Genomic DNA, 20,434 nt, shown 5'->3' with positions numbered 1-20,434 from the left:
GGAGGTAAGCATATAGGTGTCCCAGTGACAGCAGGCTGATGTGAGAAGGGACAATAAGAAACCAGGTGGAGAATATTTAAGCACTGAGCTGTCAAGCTAGAGCAAGCCTGAAAGCGTTCCCATAGAATTTTTCATTAATGACAATGAATGTATTGAGTGAACATAACTTCAAGGAGACGGATGAGCATTTGTTTTTCTCCTGTCATAAACAAACTGGTGAAATTCAAAATCATCAACTGTGTGGCATATGGAAGAGAGATTGAATTGGAAAATAAGTAGATGTCTATAAGGCCTTGCAGCCTTCTTCCCATCTATTAAACTATACTACAAGTAACATTATACTCAAAGCTAGTTTTCTGATTAATGGCGTGTATGCTGTTATCTCTTGGGAAGAGGGAAGACTCTGCCGATTTTCCTGCACTAGGTTGCAGTGTAGCTTGCTCCATGGAACCTTTGTTATCTATCAGCGTCACTGGTGAACAGTGTTTTTGAAGTATTGAGAGCACACGAAGCAGCTTTAGAAGGGCTGTGAATAGATGCTAGAACACACGGCACACACATTCCATAAGGACAGTGATCCTAAACTCTCACTTTTCCTAAATACCTAGATGAACAATGGAGAAGAAACTTGATGTTTTGTCACTTCTGAGACTGTCAATGGAACTTGAAGAAAGTCTTACAGTAGAGATGTGCTCCAGAGTATAAAGGGTCAGAGAATGAGAAGTCAGACTACACCTGGGCTCCCTGCTCCTTTTAAAACATAAACTCAGTGATTCCAGCTATGGCACTGACCAGCCCACCTGTTGCAGAACAAATGTAGTCATACAAGTACAGATGGCTCAGCGAGTAAGAGCACTGACTGCTCTTCCAGAAGTCCTGAGTTCAATTCCCAGCAACCACATGGTGGCTCACAACCATCCTCTGCTACCAGATGTGGGGCAGTGGGCATGGGGGAATAAAAGGAGTGGGAGAAAACCCGAGTCTGCCAGGGTTCCAGTGCTCTAGGCGGGTAGACACAGAGGACTGTTGCATGCTTTCCACATAGCCCTGGGTGGGTATTTGCCTTTGGAAAGCTATGGACCCAGCCCACAAGGGGTGGACAAGGGGCAGTCCAAGGTCTCTGGTCCTCACTGAGGCCAGAGATAACAGGTTCTCAGTCTCGGGTGTCCAAGACACTGCTGGACACTGTGGAAGACCTAAGAACAAAATAGGGGTCTGGGCAGCTCGGTCAGCCTCGGGCCAAAGGGAGGAGAGGGCAGGGACAGAGGGGCTACTGGGTGGTTCCCATACGGGTAAGACTGTTTGGTCTGGTCTGTGGCTATGGTGCAGGAAGGCCTTCTGTCAGAAGGTTAGATGTGGCTTTTTAGGACAAAGCCTATCCCGTCGTTCAAGCCTAGCCTTGATGAACAGAGACAGTCTATGGTTTTAGAGCTTTATTGTAGAAAGGCAGGAAGAAAGAGAAGGTAGAGAAGCCACATGGAGAGAGGAGGGAAGAGAGAGAGAGAGAGAGAGAGAGAGAGAGAGAGAGAGAGAGAGAGAGAGAGAGAGAGAGAGAGGAGAGAGAGAGGCTAGAAATGAGAGTAAGAAAGGTGGGAGCATAAAGAGAAAGAGGAGGGGCCAAGCAGCCCCTTTTATAGTGGGCTAGCTACCTTGCTGTTGCCAGGTAACAGTGGGGAGGAGCATACCTGGCTATAGTCAGGTAACTGTGGGGGTGGAGTCTAGCCAAAATGCAGAAGCTTGGGATGTTATCTGTGTGACTTATAGTCAGAGAATTTTATGGAGTAGGGGGCTCTGTAGTGTTAGGCACCTGTCTCTGGGAATGTGGCTCACTGTTCCATCCCTTTTACAGTTTTCTACTGGGTCACTGGAACAAGCCTCATTCAAGCAAAATAGGCTGCCTTTCATAGCCCCACAACTGTCTCCTGCACGTGCTGACCACAATTTCACATTTTAGTGTATAATCTAGACTTTTCGAATGCAACTGTCAAGTTCTACACCCACCTTTCAGGGACAGGGCCTCTTCTGTGGTTCTATACAACACTCAAAACCTATCTCTCTCCCTTTGTGACTAGAAATCACGCTGTGAGTGTGAACATAACACCTGTGGGGAAAGCTGTGACAGGTGCTGTCCAGGATTCCATCAGAAGCCTTGGAGAGCTGGAACCTTCCTCACCAAGTCTGAATGTGAAGGTATGTTCCTGACCTGAGAGGACAGCCCTATAGTTGTGCTTGGCTAGGGACACTAGGGCCATCACTGTGAGCTACTGTTGACTAGGCAATCTTCTATTTCATTTATATGTTTTAGCCAAGCCCAAAGCTAGTAAATTCATTACCTAAGTCTTAATTCTCTCAGTTTTCTTGGTTTTTTTTATCTTAATTTGTTAAATATATGTCCAATGCATATTAATTACCATAAATATAAGGGTTATTGGAAATACAAGAAAAAACTTATATGTTTTTTGTTATAAGAAAGCACCCAGTACCTATAAGACACTGGCATGAACATACAAACATATGTAGACACAAAAGCACATAATCACATCCAAAAAGGTACAATAACATACAATGAACACACATCAAAAACAAATATGCATACAAACATACACACAAACATGAAAATGTACAAAGTTATACAATCATATACATAAACATATAAAAACTCAACACATATAAGCACAGTAAACACACAGAAACACAAATACAAAGAAACACATAAACACAAAGACATACACATGAATATATACAACCACTCACAAGTACATATAGAATTACATACAAAGACACAAACACAAAAGCATGCAAACACACACATAGACAGGAATACAAAAAGAAGCAGACATGCAAACATACTCATAGAGACAAAAGAGACAACAGAAACACAAACATCCAACACCCATATAGGTACATAGAAATGGAAATGAGTAGTCTGTGAAACCTAGAGTCTGTATTTGCTTTCTAAGCACAGATACTTGTGAAATGGTCTTCAATCTGTATTAGCTTTCTAGGTCCAAATAATCACTTATAGCCAACAAAATAGCCTTTAAACACTCATCAGCTAATATGAGAGTACAGTCAAAGGTGAGGGATTATCTTCATGCTAGAGCCAGGCTATTAACCAAAAATGAAAAGATTCATTAATCACACTTAGAATGTGCAGTGCTGATGAACAGTGGCTGGGAAAGATAATGGGAGGTGACAAGGATGTCAAGACATGCAGCTTTGTGAACACGAGTATCCCTCTTTAAATTGGAATTTTAAATTATATGGATTTATGGCGTCCCATGTGTTAGCTATATATACATTTTTGCATAATGCTAAAACCTTAATTCACTATCATATCTTATTGGTAATACTATCTAAACCCTTTCCCCTGAGAATTAGGCAGCATAATAATTATCATTTTGTATAGTACATTATACCACTGTAAATGAGACAACAAAAGCTATTTTATTTAACTTACTAGATTAGTAAGCAGTAAACTAAACAAATTAGTAAACTGGCAACAACCTTTGCCTTTCTCCCCCCCTTTTCTCAGTGCTGTTAACCAACACTCTCAAAAATAATGAGCCGATGTTTATTAGACTAAATATGTAAGTGAGGCCATGTTGTATTTCTTGTCTTTTGGGGCCTGGTTTATTATACTTAACATGCTATAATCCAGTTCTTTTCATTTGATGGCAAATGGAATATTCCTTCTTTTGTCTTAATAATATTCCATTTTGCATTTACTCCACATTTGTTTTCTTCAATAAATAGACATTGTCAGCACACAGCTGGAAGTGGAGTCATGTGAAAATTCTGAGGCTTGTGAGAAAACTCTTAAGAACACAAGAAAAGAGCCTTGTAGCCTCAGTTTCTTCAAAACACAGAATTGCTCTTCAACTATGTTTTCATGCTTCTCCTGGGTGTAGTGGATAGGAGTGATTTTATTTCATCTGTTGTTATTCATGTGTCTCTATGGAAGAACAAGTTTTTGCCATCTGAGAGTTATCTTTTGTTACCATGTGACTGTTCTTTTTATCAGAGTATAAAATATCTGGTGTGCTGAGTAGGTTAGCTATTACATAAGACTTTAATTAGGCACCATTCTCCCAGTTTCCCACTTCCAGCTAGAGTGATTAATAGTCATTAGATTGATTCCATATAGTGTCTGCCCTGAAGTGTGCTTTGATAAATGTGGGAGGGGAAATATGTCTTTGGCAAACTGATTATCAATAGCTAAAAAGCCCTTAAATATGGATTCTTCATAACAACACCAATATAGAACTACTCACAATGAAGCGATACCTGTGGTAATTATTAACAAAATTTATGCTGTAACATTTGATGGACAATGGGCACTAAAAGATAAGACAGAAATGATAAATAGTGAATTACATGCCAACCAGAGTTCATACTTTAAATCATCACCTTGGAGATAAAATGATGTGTCTGTCTTCTTCTGAGGGAACTGACAAAAACTGGCATCACCTGTGTTCATGTCCTAGTTTGATTAAGTAGCCCACCTTGGCAACCGGAACTATAGAGAGTTCTGTATCTTTAGATTTTCTTAGGCCAAGAAAATACCCAAACATGGACCAGTTGAATTCAGTATTAATATTTCAGTGAGTTAGCCCAAACCATATATTTTAAGTTCAAGAAGTATGGCAGGCTTACTATCAAGTGAGAAACCTAAGCCCTACATGTCATGTACAAACACTGAATATAAACTAATTCAGCTTGTGGTTATCGTGGATCATATATTGGACATGATGAGATTTTGAGACAGTTGAATAGAATATTTTCCAACCGTCAATCACACCTCTTTTGAGATTTTGGATGCTACATGTGTTATCTGTATTTTTGAGTACTTTTCCTTTCTTCCCTTATACTGTTTGTTCTTTGATATACTTCTACCTGTTTCCACCTGTTTCTATCATTACTGGACACATGCATAGGATTAGCTGCTATTGAAAGCTCAAACACCACTGCAGGGCTACTCTTTGCTCTCAGTCACCCTCAATCTAGCAGGATCCATCTGTTCTTATATAATTTTGAAATATTAGAGATTTTAAGTCCTTTACTTGTAGGGTAGAGGGGGACAGAACATTTCCACAGTCTAAAGACTAAAGATTTTCAAAAGCCAGAAATTAATGGTAAATATCTTAACCATAAGACTAGCTAAACATCACACCATAGGCAATGTATCCATTTCTATTTTCTGTGGGGAGAAGGTTGCTGAAGACAGAGTAGAAAATGGCTCACTACAGGGTCTCCAATGGAGAAGCTAGAGAAAGAACTGAAGGAGATAAAGGAGTTTGCAGCCCCATAGGAGAAACTACAATATGAACCAACCAGTATCCCCTAGAGCCCAGGGACTAAACCATCAACCAAAGAATACAAATGGAGGGACCCATGGCTCCAGCTGCATATGTAGCAGAGGATGGCCTTGTCGGACATGAATGGAAGTAGAGTCCTGTGAAAGCTCAATGCCTTAGTGTAGGTGAATATCAGGGCCAGGAAGAGTGGGTGGGTTGGTGAGCAGGGGAAGGGGGAAGGGGATAGGGGGTTTCAGAGAGGAAACCAGGAAAGGGGATACATTTGAAATGTAAAAAAGAAAATATCAAAGAAAGAAAGAGAGAGAGAAAGGAAAGGAAAGGAAAGGGGAAAGGGGAAAGGAGAAAGAAGGGGAAAAAGGGGAAAAAGGGGAAAAAGGGGAAAAGGGGGGAAAAGGGGGAAAAAGGGGAAAAAGGGGAAAAAGGGGAAAAAGGGGGAAAAGGGGGAAAAGGGGGGAAAGGGGGAAAAGGGGGAGGGGGGAAAAGGGGAAAAAGGGGAAAAAGGGGAAAAAGGGGAAAAAGGGGGAAAAGGGGAAAGGGAAGGAAGGGAAGGTAGGAAAAGAAGCTCACTGAGAGCCTACACCAGCCCTGTCCTCTGAAGCCATGGTGCCATTGGTGCTGATACAGACAGAGGGTCCTGGTTACAAGGTGAGGACGGCCACTCAAAGATTAAACATTATCTCCCAGGCTACAACTCAGCAACATTCATTCTAATTATTGGGTTGATAATAATTCAGTATTGTATTATACTTTCATCTACACTGGCAGCAGAAATGTTCACTTATAAAAATATGATAAAATAATAAAAATGTTCACTTTAAATGTTTCTTACAATATATATTTAAAAGATGATGCTTAAATATTTGGGTGAATTTTCCTAAACCTATTAAGTCATTTTAAGGCACACAGATTCATGTTTATATCTGTGAATGCCCTAAAATAAAGCATGAAACAGTACAAATATAATGAAATTATTATAGTCTAAATTGAAAGTCATCAGGCTGGAAAATTTTTTTCAACAACCATGACAAGGAGATATCATCCTTGTTATATTGGAAAATCTTCCATGGCTGTATGAAAAACAATAATGCTGTTATGAGCAAAGACCAAAACAGTTTTATATCTTTAAAAATTATAAATGGCATTCATATTTCAGACAAAAAGTGATGACCCATACATCAATTAAGATGATGGAAATAGTGTTTGATTTATCAGTGTATGTATTCATCCTCCTAACTAATATGTGTATGCTTACTGTGTCTAATAATGCTACTAAAAGCATGATAAAATACAGTGTTGGTGATGTCATAGGGCATGAATTTTACCCCATGACTATGGGTAGAGTTAATATCACATTTTAGGATGATCACTTTTCAGTCTATTAAAATTCAAGTTGACATAACTTTAGTCTAAAAAAAAATTACACTTTCACTTTCAATAATTTAACCCAATGTGGTATCATATAGGTGAACAGGCCACATTTTAATACACTTTGTATTACTTCTTATTGCTTTTACTAATATATTTCTTAAAGAATATCACTCCAGACTGCTTTTTAAATATTTTGCATTTACAAAACAAATGAAAGAAGTCATCAAATGACACCAGAATTTGAAATTACTCCTCAAAACCTCTCCTTAACACAGGAAAGAGTTTAGTTTCATAGACCAGATTCTAACTCTCAGCCTTACTCCTGACTCCAGTATGTATGCACTGTTGCTTAAGGACAAAGCTCATGACAACCTGTGGCTGTCCATTAGCAAGGTACACTGATACTTACCTCCTATGCACTCTAGAAGTACTCTTTGTAGACTTAGGTGAGACCCATGTGATTAGTAAGGTCAGTCAGTTCAGAAGAATATAAACACATAAACCAGCTGTGTACATACATGCACAGCATGTGTGTACGTGCACAAGTGCACACCTTCTCATACACAAATATAAATGAAAGAACAGAAAACCAAATGTTTTGGAGACTTTACAGTGTCTTTCCCTGATTCTTACCCTCATAAAAATTCCACATTATTTCAAAGCTTTCCACAGCCTTTTCTAGGAAAAGTTACCCACCTCTCCTGCCTCACACTATCTAAAATTCCTGTAATACAATAACAAAAAAAAAAAAAAAAAAAAAGACAAAGAGGGCGACGATCAGGACAAGTCAATCATAGCATTTAAAAGGCATTCTGGTGCTGGTGTTACAGGGATTGGTGGGGGTGTTACAATGGTGGTGTTATGATGGTGGTTTTACAGTGATGGTGTTATGGTGGTGGTGTAATGGTGGTGAGGGTGTAATAGTAATGGTGTATATGCATCACCTCATCTGATGCTTTTAGACACCCCCATCTGCTAATGACTACTGACTGCCTCATGCCTTATAAGGAAAAATCATACATGAGGACATTACTCATCACATGATTGCTAACCCAGGGCAAGTTCATCTGATCCACACTGCCTCAGAATCTCATTCTGTCCTGATTTCTTGACATTTACTGTAACAGAATTTTCTACCTGTGCCCAATTCCCATATAAAAATTCTGAGACTTATCTATTTATGAATAAATACCTAGGCTATAAGTGTTGGCTCCATCACTAACTAGCTCATAACTTATATAATCCATTTATTCTATTCTATGTATGCCATATGGATAGTTAACTCTCCTCAATCTAATGTGTTTGTCTCCGTCAGAGTCTGGGTGAATCTCCCACTCTTGATTCTTTCCTACCATTCTTATCTCTCTATTGAAGCTCCCACCTATGGCTTCCTCCCTTTTCCAAATTTGAAATCAGCTTTTTATTGACAGATGATAGTTCCATAGAGTGCACAACAGATTCTCTCTACAACCTACCATATATCTGTCTCATTGTCTGGGAAGGGTCTGAGAGAACTGTAGCAGTGTTTCAAATGCAGATTCCTAAATCTAATTCCAAAACAGTGTCCGATAGTGAGAAGGGTACCTTGTATGTGAAACCACCTGTCTGTGGCTTGGTTTAGTGATGTATGAAGAGAGTTGCATTGTAACTGAAATCAATAATAGCAAATATAGAATGACTATCAGAGAACCTGGCCTATTGAAGAGTTTTGCTTTTTATTAATGATGACAAAAAGGACATATTAACTCCTCCCTGTACATTTACCCACAGGATTAGTACACAGGGTCACCTATGGGTACTATCTATCATAGATTATGTGACTGTTAATCATTCAGTGGTTTGTTCAATAATTTATCTGTCATAATATATTGTAGTTTAAATTCTATGGAATTGTAATTATATTTGAAAGACCAGTGAACTATTGACATTTCACTACTCAGTAGAATTTATAGATTTTAATTATTTCAAATCCCATTATAAGAATGTATTTATTGATTATATATATACATATATATGTGTATATGTAATAAGTATAAATGCCTTTTTAATAGATTCACATTTCTATGATATATGGATAATAAAACAGTTTTAAATGTATTTAAAGCCTGAAATTAGTACTTACTGCTTTTTATTTTGACTGTAGCATGCAATTGTCATGGAAAAGCTGAGGAATGCTATTATGATGAAACTGTTGCTAGCAGAAATCTAAGTTTAAATATACATGGGAAGTACATCGGAGGGGGTGTGTGCATCAACTGCACACATAACACGGCTGGGATAAATTGTGAGACGTGTGTTGATGGATTCTTCAGACCAAAAGGGGTAAGGAACACCTTTTTTCATAAACTTTTATTTTTGATTTCCTTCCAAAAGCATGTATCCCAAACTAACAAGATCTGTAAAACACTGAACTTCGTGCTTTAAAAGGTGACTGAGAACTTTTCTTATCTCTAAGTGTCACAACTCCTTAAGGATGTGATATGTGAAATTTCACTTCTGAAATGTCTATTTTGTCTTTTTTCCAATTGGACTTGATTCCTGAAAAACTGTCTTCTGATCTGAGAGTATTAATTAGGTTTATCTTTCAGTAAACATAAAACAAAACAACAAACAAAAGCACTAGAATCATACAGTACTTGTTCATTTGTGTTTTCATTTCCCACATCATAACATTTCATGCTTTATTTATTCATGTTATATGCACCAATAATTGCTCATTAAAGAACTGATAATATTCTTTTGCATGAGTACATAAAGTCCCTCAATCCATTCTCTCCTCGATAGATATTCAGGTGATTTCTTGATTCTGATTGGCTTCTATAAGCAAGTCTATGTACGTCATGTTATAGTCATTTTCATTTAGCTTCAGGACGTACTTAAGAATAAAATAATTACTTCCTTATTTTTATTAGATATTTTCTTTATTTACATTTCAAATGTCATCCCCTTTCCTAGTTTCCCCTCCAAATATCCTCTCCTTCTCCCCCTGCTCCCCACCCCACCCACTCCTTCTTCCTGACCCTAACATTCCCCTATACTGGGGCATAGAACCTTCACAGGACCTAGGGCCTCTCCTCCCATTGATGACTGACTAGGCCATCCTCTGCTACATGTGTAGCTAGAGCCATGAGTCCCACCATTATTTTCTTTGATTGGTGGTTTAGTCCCAGGGAAGAGCATTTGACTGCAATTACTTCCTTATTTCATAGGACATATTTAAACTTATAAGAAATTACCACTTGTTATCAAATTGTTAATGACATTTACACATTGCCCCAAAATATTTGATGATAATGAGTTCTTTGATTCCACTGCTGTTTATGCTTGACATTGTTTTTGAATCTTAGTCTTTGTAATGGTTTGAAAGTCTCTCATATATTTGGCTTTTATCTCACATGCCTGCTGGTCATTTGTGTCTCATCTATCTTGAAGCATATGTTCAAGTAAAGATATTTTCCTTTTCTGATTTATAAAATTTAATTTTTAATTTTTAGTCAACATTTTGACAAAATTTTTGTATTTAGCATGAAATAATGATTTAGACTTCCTACCAGTTCGTTGAAAATACATGATGTGGCCATAGGGAACCAATTTGTACAGACACATTCCCTGAGCACTAATCTCAGTACAATTGGCATCGAGTAATGCAGGTTCACTTATTTCATATGACATTTGAAAACAAGACTCTCTTTTCAGTAGATTCTTTAAATTTACATTATTTTAAAATTATTTTGTTTACTTTTTGAGATTATAATTATTATATCATTTCTCTCATCCTGGTATTTCCTCTAAATTCTCCCATATACCCTCTACCCACCCTTTCAGATTTTTTTAAATTTGTGGCCTCTTTTTTCATTATTTGGTATTATATACATGGGGGGTCTCTGTATAATGTTACTTGTATGTTTTCAGACTTGCCAAGTGAACACCAGTTGGTTACTCTTAGAATTTTACAATCAAAATTTCAAATAAAGATAATATTGCTTGGTATTTGCTTACAATATACATAAATAGGGAAAGAAGGAATATCATATTTAATTTGAGTCATTTTATGAACACATTATTTCCTTTCAGAATTTATTTGTAACGGTAATTTTGGAATAGAGACCTTGCATATCCTTAGTTAAGTCTAAATGGGCCTTTTGTTTGTGTGTGTGTGCGCGCATGCGCGCGTGTGTGTGCCTAAAATAATGATTTATGGTTAGGTAAAACCTTTTCCCCCAATTCTTTCATGCTATTATTAAGAAAAAATTATACTGAATCTATCATCTGCATTGATTGAAAATGCATTTGATTGTTCTAGCAATCTTAAGGCATTCTTTAGAACCACACTTAGACTCTTGTCTACAAATAATGCCAGGCTCACTTTTTACTTTGCAATATTTATGTTGATGTTAAATAGAAATGGTGAGAGCTGACATTTTTATTTTGTTCTCCCTTTAAATATGAACATAATAATTCACTATTGAGCGTGATGTGAGTTATGGGATTTTTATGGATGCCGTTTATCAGATTCAGCAACTTCTCTGCTCTTCCAGGTAGCTGAGCACTTTTATAATAAAAAAAAATGCTGAAGCATTTTGTCAAATGCTTTTCTGCATCTATTAAAATAAATATAAGTATTTCACTTCCTCTGCTAGTTTGGTCATTTGTATTCATTTGCAAGATAGAAAAACAATTTTTCACTTCTGTATCAAGTATGATTATTTTATAAAATAATATAATTTTCATACTTGGGGTGATTTTATTTAGTTAAGGATTTTGTCCTGCTGTATTGAGGATGTGGAATTTTAATTTTCTGTTTTTATAATTTTCTGTCATTCGTTTGTAGTAGGTTTTTCTAGCCTCAAACACAAGAGCTGGGAAATGCTCCTTTTTCTTAAGATTTTAAAAACAAAACAAAACAAAACATTTGTGTAGTATGGAAATCAAACCTGCTCCAAACATTAAGTACATTTAGACTAGAATTCCCAAGTGAGGTACCTGAGCTGGGATTCCTCCCTTTTCATGACTACTTAGAATGAAAGTTGATATTAATTAATATTTAAATTTAGATAAATGGCTAAACCATTTGTCTAAGGTTTTATATTTTTGTTTCTTGTGTGTATGGCAAGGCCTCATAATGTGGGTGTTATCAAATTGAAATCTCCTAGCCAGGGGAGAAAGATTGAGGAACTAGGAGGGGTCAGGGACCTCACAGAAAGACTAATAGAGTCAACTAACCTGAACCCTTGGAGGCTTCAAGAGACCAAACCACCAACCAAAGTGCACCCACGGGCTGGGTGTAGCCCCCTGCACGTAAGTATGAAATTTGTACCTACTTAGCAAAATTGGATTTTAGAAGTCCACCAATCCAGGTCAAAGATAAATACTTAAAATTTTATCAAAATGATTTGCAATATATTTTTAAAATCAATTTTCCTGAATTGTTTGCTTACTGGAAAATATTGGCATTTTTATTATGCTTGATTCAAACCATATCAAATTATTTTTCAGGTGTCACCAAATTATCCAAGACCATGCCAGCCATGTCACTGTGATTCAACTGGCTCCCTTAGTGAAGTCTGTGTCAAAGATGAGAAATACGCCCAGCGAGGTGAGGCACAGGGGAGAACTGTCGCTCTGATGAAAAGATCACCAAATGACAAACATCCCTTTTCTTGCAGAGAATTTTTCAGTAATTCCATTCATATAGTCAGAATTTTAACATCCAATGGTGGGCCCTATAGGACTCCATTTTTTTTTACCATAATAACTTATTTTATGCTGAATTGTATTGTTTGAAAAGCAAACAAAAATATCGATCTGTCTTGATGTATGTGTTTAGCAATGTGTCATTTTATTATAGGATAAATTCTTAGAAATTTGTCATTAAGTGCATTAATTGTAGAAATGTCACAGTGAGCTTCATACAAACCATGATGTCACCAGGCAACACAATCTTATTGGCTCACTGTCATCTATGTGATATTTCCTTGTTAAAATCGATATTATATGACAATTGTGTGTGCTATGTGTGGTAGAGGAATATAAGAAGAGAAGATATTTATGTATAAAGCACACATATTACATATACAATGTTTTGGATGCTGTTACTTAGACTGCTGTAATGTTACAGGTTCCAGTGTAAGCTGACAGCATTGTGAGATGTGTGGGCAGTAATGCGAGTGAATGGAAATTGCACTGTGGGTTCTAGGTGACACCACATGTGGGGGAAGGATCACAGATGGCAGTTCTATGAAGTGAAAACAAATACTTTGAAGATTAAAATTCATGATAAACTCTCAACATCAAAGAATCAAGTTTGGCAACATAATAAAATTAATATTTGGGATCTGCTTTCAGGCTAGTTGCCCTGGATGAGTAGCTATTGAAATGAGCAAAAGGAAAAGACTGTGTGAACTTTTGCCCTAATAACCTTAAATTTAAAGCCTGTTTTCATAATTTTTTTTCTTTTTTAAAATGACAAATAAATGCTAATATTGTTATGAATGATATTAAGCTCCACACTAAAATAAAAGTACATTGTTTAAAAAAAATCTATAGAAATAGAAAATTAGGAAATTACATGCATAATAAAATGGTAGTTTAGAAGCAATAATAATAAAATTTTATAAAGAGAAACAATTTAATACTGTCCTTTTCTTATTTCACTTTTTTCCTTTATTGGGTCCATAAGGGGAACTGGGTGTACTGATAATTTTGAGTTGCCATGTGGGAGGTGGGACTTGAACCAGGGTTCTCTGGAAGAGCAGCAAGTACTCTTAGCCATCTTCAACAATATAAACTCATAGCTCCAATTAGTATTTATGCAGCTATTTTTACTTTTCCTCACACTTTCCGGACATATACTCATGCTCTCTGTGTTTATTTCCAGCTATTTTCAAGACTCCTGTGCACATTACGCAAGCATATTCTTCACAGTAGTTGAATGTGTATTTGACTTATTCATGTTTCCTGTTCCTTTTTTTCCATGTTTTCATACACTGTATTGTTGCATTTCCTTATGCTTTGTCTTTGCTTGATGGAGTTCACAGTTTTTTAATGGGCATGGATGTTCTCTCTGCATGTGTATATGTACACCATATGAGTGTCTGGCAACAGAGAGCTGGTTGAATCCCCTGGAACAGGAGTTTTCGATGATTGGGAGCATCATATTGGTGCTTGGAACCAAGCCTGCTCCTCTGTAAGATGTGCAGGTGCTGTTAACTGCATAACTATCTCTGTAGCCACTTATTTTTAATATGTTTTACAGACACATAGAACTGCTGTGTTTGCACAACCACTGACATTTTTATTAAGCTCCTAAAGACCCTTTAGTTACAGCTTTAATGGCATATACAAGAAAAGAAGGTCATTTAAACCAACATGAGAGAGGTTCATGTGAACTCACAGAGACTGAAACAGAATGCACAGGACCTGCACCAGGTCCTCTTTGTGTATATTATAACTTCCAATGTAGTGTTTTTATATAACTCCTGGGTAAACAAGCTAGTGAATCTCTAATTCTTGTTCCTTCTCTTGGGTCTCTTTTCCTTCTATTGGTTTATCTCTTCCATCTTTGATGTGATAGTTTTCATTTTATCTTTAAAACATGGCAATCCTCATGTTTAGAAGTAGCTGACTAACATATAGTGTACTCCATAGTTTTTGTGTATACTTTTATTTGGTTGTAGTTTGGTGTGTGTGTGTGTTCTTTTATTTATTTTGGTGTTGTATTCTGTTTTTCTAACCTTTGCTGTTGTGTTAGGTTTTTATTTTTGAGAAAGAATTTAAAGTTGAATTAGTAGGGATCAGGGAGAATATGGAAAGACTTAGGGGTGGGGAAGAAAATGAATAAAATATATTTAAATTTAGAATTGCTTTAGATTTATAAATAATAGAAAAAATTTTAAAAATGTAAATTTGTGATCAGAATCCAATTTAACAGTTACTGTAACTAAAACCTGAGGAATTAAATCTATTTTCCTTTGAATGTGTTGATATAAAATGCTTTTTCCCCTTAGGGTTGAAACCTGGATCCTGTCACTGCAAAACTGGCTTTGGAGGCATGAACTGTGATCGCTGTGTCAGGGGTTACCGTGGTTACCCAGACTGCCAACCCTGCAACTGTAGTGGCTTGGGGAGCACAAATGAGGACCCTTGCCTTGGGCCCTGTAGCTGTAAGGTACGTTGGCTAATTTGATTATGTTCCACTGTTGAGACATAGGGCAGCTTCTCTGTTATGTCTGCTGTTACTCGGCATTTGTAAAGCTTTTTCCTGTGCATATGACTATCTGTTGTATGACTACTACTTTATGTGTCATTAAATGCTGAGCAGGCTCACTGCCATATCTGCTATTAGTGATCTATGTCATTTTATTAAAAAAAATCATTTTTCTCCCATTGTACAAAAATGTATGTATGTATGTATGAATCACTTGAAAAGGTAGTTGTTTCAAATTATAACTATATACCTTTGTATTTGTTTCCTAGAAGAATCCTGTTGTGGATTTAATTTTGGATTATAAAAAATAATTCCATAAAATCTGAGTAGAGATAAGTCTTCAAAATTTTCACCATATTTAAATCTTCTGTCTCCTTATCAAAGTGAGAAAAGGCCTAGTGGAATTGGGTAAAGATTTGAGATGTTCTCCCATGAGTACTTTCAGGAAGGCAATTTTATTTCTTGTACAGCATCAGCTAATAGCTCATCATGTTGACACTAAGGGGCATATTACACCTGCAGCCTCCACGCACATAGGAAGCAGACGCATGCACAAGTCCAGAATGGTAGCACTGATTTGCTTCAGCTACAGAAGTCTGTTCATGGTGTTTTGATAGTAACTGTGTTTTCTGAGTGAATGAGCAATCTTTTTCAAATAGTCGCATGCACATTATTATGAACATGAAAGACAGTTGAATTAAAACTTTTCTTTGCTAATTTATTACACTTATTTAGGTACATATGGTAATAGTTGGCACACATATATTTTGGTGTATGCAAATATTGTAGCATAGTAAAATATTTTTAATATTAAGTATGTACTAGGAAAAACATTCCTAAAATGCTATATAGTATATTATTCGTATATTTTATGTATACTTACGTACATACTTATAATAATAACTATGTAAATCAATTGTTTATGTAGTATACATGTATTATATTAGAGACTATTTAAGCACCGATATTGGTCTTTTGAAATTGGATCACTTTTTGCCTATATAGTGACTAAAAAGCCATTATGAAAGCTCTCATGTGTTGAAATATAATAAACTTTCTAGATTTAGTGCATTGCATTCCAGTAGTATCTGAAATGAAAAATTGTTTTCTAAGAGCAGTACTGAACTCCTGTTACTGAGTGATGGCTTGGTTCAGGACCACACCCCTGCACTGAATCCTGCAGAGGACACCCTACAGCCTCCAGTTCTTCTCCTCTAATAAACACTGGGGAAAACATTGTGCATGCTTCCTTGCCTTCCCAGAATGCTGCAGCCATCTCTCATTTTGTCATTTTCTTCAGTGCAGGACAGGTAAGGCTAAGCTGAAAGTGGGAGAGGAACTTTGCAAGTTTGTAGAATATAGAACTCAAGCAGGGGAAAAGAGTCACTTTTAGATATACACCTTCTAAAAAAGTCTGGGCGTCTACTCTGTTTAAGGAATGAATAATAGAAGAGTTAGGCAAGCCTCATCTCATTCAGCTTCTTTTGGAGGCAGTGCCCCAAAGGCTAGAGCAGGAGAGCTATGGAGATTAGCTATGCTCACAGGGACAGCTCTGCAAACTTGTCAAGTCTTCTAAAGAGTGGTTCTAACCTTGAAGAGAAAAATGCCTCCATGAAGATACTTGAAACCCTAAACACACAATTAAAATACTCCAACAACCCATAATTAAGAAATTGTAAAAGTGACTTAAAATTAACTAAATGACATCATTAAAAGCAATGTCTTTGAACAGTGTGGTATTTTAAATATAAAAAAAAATCAGCTCTTAAGAAGTCATATGATGAAATTTTGCAAAAAGCTAGGTGAAGAAGATGTCAACAAACCCTTAATATACAAAAAATATACACACATAGTGATTGAGCTAGTTATATCACAAAACTATGTCACAACATAATTATGTCATGGTGTCTTATAATGAACTATGTCACAATGTACAGGCAACACCACTGTGATGAATTGCCCATCATTTCTTGTCTACAAGAATGATAAATTGCTAAGTATTTTAAACAGCCATGCATATAATTTACTGAAAAGAACACCTAGTAGTGCAGAAAGGAATAAAATATTTTCTTCTTTTTTCAAAGTATGATTTGAAACAATTGTGCATTGTTTACAAGTATGCATTGTAAAATACATAATAATAATTTACATACATATTTCTTATATTTTTCCATAAGAATTTTTCTTAACTGTCCTTTTAAAATGCTTTTTAATTTTCAAACTTTTAAATTACATCTATTGGTTTATTGTGTGTATGTATATATATATATATATATATATATATATATATACATACACACACACACACACACACACTTTCACAGCACTTCTGTAAACATCAAGAAGAACCTGTAGGAGATTGTTCTTTCAGTATTCCTTGTGAAGCATGAGAATTGAACTTTGGTTGTCAGTTCGGCAAGCAGCACCTTATGTGATGAGTTGTCTGGCTGGCCTGGCTCTCTTTTCGTGGTCTTCTTGAGTAAGAGCTATCCATTGGGTATGAAAACAATTTAAAGAACTTCGTTAGGGAAACTGGGGCCTATTTTTTTTCTTTTGTGAATTGTAAGTGACTAAGATTCTAAATGCTGTTCTGAACTTACTGAGATAGTAAAAACGTTTCCAGCTTCTATTATTTCAGACATATAAATTGGATGGATAAAGACAGCTAGTATACTTAAAAACATTTAGATTCAAGAAATATATGGGAGTTACTAGGTTTCAGACCAAAGCCAAAATTTGTTAGACCTAAGCTCAAGTCAATTTGAGTAACAAGATTTGTGAAGTATAGGTAGAAGGTGAATCTTGGTTTTAACATGAAGTTCATTATTTGGGAGGTTAATACTCTTGAACTGGCTCACATAGATAAACTGGCATTGAACTGCTGAACTGATTATTTCAGAGAATGGAAAATGTTTTCCAAATGTGGGGAGGAGAATAGAGCTCTCCTAAATTTGTAGATGCAGCTAAATAGCTTTCTGATCTCTCTGGAGTTTTAGAAGAAGAGACATTAATGGCTAATGAGCAATCAAATCCTGGAACCTGTGTGTTATGGGAGAGTAGGATTCTTCCATTATAACATGCAAAAATAAAACATTTCAAACACTAATATTCTAGTATGTACCTTCTGAAAGAGACAGACAGACAGACCGAAAGGAAGACAGACACAGAGAGACTGAAAGGCAGAAAGACAGAGACAGAAAGACACACGGAGAGATTGATTCTCTATCAATTGTTATTGGGCTAATTAGCATCACTAACATCCTGGAGATTGCTGTACCCTGTCCTCTAGATATTTCACATCTAAAGATTTATCCTAAATAAGTTAGCAATTCATGTAGGGAAGGAAACAGGGGTTAGGATCAAGAGTGTGGAGGGGCAGGGATGGGAAAGGGAGTAGAAGTCACTAGGGGGAGCAACTCTAGGGCAGGGGAGCCTCTCAGGAGTCTTTGACACTGGTTGGGATTCCTCAAAGTGGGGGATACAGTGCTTGAAGAGGCCACTTCCTAAAACCAGGTGAACTTCCTGTAGAGGGAGGGGGGGCTCTATCCACAAAACTTTCCATCCAAAATTTGTCCTCTCTATGAGAACTACAGGGATAAAGTTGGAGCAGAGACTGAGGGAATGGTAAAGCAATGACTGTACTAACTCTAGAGCTATCCCATAGGAAATATCCAACCCCTGACACTATTAGCCTAGCATTACTGTCTTCTGAGAGGCTCTTTTCAGCAGTTTATGGGCAGAGATACAAAGACACACCACCAAACAAAGATGATCTTGGGCAGTCTCGTGGAAGAGTAGGGAGAAGAAAGGAGGGAGTTGGAATTGGAAAGGACTCCTCAAATAGACCTACAGAATAAACTATCCTGTGCCCATGGGGGCTCACAGAGACAGAACCACCAACTAGAGAGTATGCACTGGTTGGACATAGGGCCCCTACTCATTTGTAGCTGAACCTTCACCAATGACCTTTCACAGTGCCAAGCCTCAGCTGCTCTTCATAATTCCCACTTCATACCTTCAAAACAAGTGCCACCTGGGTGATTCTTACACATTGCCAAGTCTGGCTACAGCATGAGGTACAATCTTGTCTATATCTGAAACACGGCTTCTTTGTGCTCTCAGAAAACACTTCCCAGATTTCTCTCCCATGATGCTTGTCTCGTCTCAATCATAGTTAGTTTCTTAGTTCCATAAGTCAGCATCAACTATCTCAGTAGTCCCTTCTATTTTTGACTCTAAAGCCAGAGCTATATGGCAAAGTTCTGCTGCTTTCTGGGGTTGGAACATGTCCTGCTCCTTATTCTATTTACTAGCTTTCTGTTTTCCAACTCCCTCACTGCCTAAGCTTGGCTGTCCTGGAACTTGCTCTGTAGATTGACCTTGAACTAAGAGATCTGCATGGCTCTGTCTCCTGAATGCTGGGATTAAAGGCCTGTACCACCACACCTGGACTTAAGCTTTTCTTCACCTAGAACTTGCTCTGTCCCAGGCTGGCTTTGAACTTTGTCTTCTGGAATTAAAAGTGTGTACCATACTGCCTGGGCCTCAGCTTTTCATGGCTACTCTTCCTCAAGATACAGATCAAAAGTCTGTGTCTTCCAGCCTCAAGAACTGCATCACAAGTATGCCCTCCATTTCTGGACTGTAATTCATTCCAGATTAAAACTATTCTTTGTTCAGCTACAAACACAAACAGTAAGCTAAGGTGGGTGTGATCTTGCCCTGGGATCACCACTTCCTTAATCTATCTTCTTGAAGACAGAATTCATTTCCACTTCCTGATGCTTCTTCATTACTTGAGACATACATATTATATTTTTTCCTTTCTAAGCTTGCTACGCTTGTTCAGAAAGCTCTCTGTGAGACTTAACCAGAGAACAAAGTCTCTGTTGGGCTCTTGTGAAACTTTCTTTGTCAATGCAATTAATATAAATCTCTCTACCTTACTTTTAGGTAGAATCTACAGACAAGGGCAAAATATCACAAAACAGTCTCTCAGCCACATATTAATTTTTTTCCTCTGAAACCTCTAGAATGAGGCTTCCACAGTTCAAATCACTCTAAGCGACAAAGTCTTCCATGTTCCTACTAGGATGTCCCAGTAATCCCCTCTTAAAGCATTCCACTGATTCCCAAATCCAAAGTCCTTAAATCTACTTTCTTCTAAACAAAACCAGATCAGATCTACTCCTAGTGCCAACTTCTATCTTATTTAGGGTTTTGTTGCTGTGAACAGACATTATGACCTAGGCAACTCTTATAAAGACATTTATTTGGAGCTGGCTTGTAGGATCCAATGTTCAGTACATTATAATCAAAGTGGGCAAATAGTGACATCTAGGCAGACATGGGGCTGGAGAAACTGAGAGTTCCACCTCTTGTCCTAAAAGCAGCTAGGGGAAGACTGGCCTCCAGCCAGCTAGAATGAGGATCTTAAAGATCACTCAACACAGTGACAGACTTCCTGTCACAAGGACACACCTACTCAAACAAAGCCATACCTCCAAACACTGCCACTCCCTGGGCCAAGCATATTCAAACC

General features: G+C 37.2%; 1 protein-coding gene across 3 annotated transcripts in view; it reads left to right on the top strand.

The window, feature by feature from the left end:
- Lama2 (laminin subunit alpha 2) overlaps positions 1–20,434 on the top strand; it is a 601,578-nt gene that overhangs the window by 238,701 nt on the left and 342,443 nt on the right. For all 3 annotated transcript variants that reach the window (XM_021173596.2, XM_029482896.1, XM_029482895.1), the window contains exons 7-10: positions 2,073–2,190; positions 8,830–9,008; positions 12,183–12,282; positions 14,693–14,853. In XM_021173596.2, the coding sequence (XP_021029255.1) occupies positions 2,073–2,190; positions 8,830–9,008; positions 12,183–12,282; positions 14,693–14,853 (558 nt within the window). The remainder of the gene's footprint in view (positions 1–2,072; positions 2,191–8,829; positions 9,009–12,182; positions 12,283–14,692; positions 14,854–20,434) is intronic.

The sequence above is a fragment of the Mus caroli genome, chromosome 10, assembly GCF_900094665.2.
Source record: "Mus caroli chromosome 10, CAROLI_EIJ_v1.1, whole genome shotgun sequence".
NCBI classification, from domain to species: Eukaryota; Metazoa; Chordata; class Mammalia; order Rodentia; family Muridae; genus Mus; species Mus caroli.
Note: the sequence above shows the minus strand (reverse complement) of the source record. Positions and strands in the feature narration are given on the sequence as shown.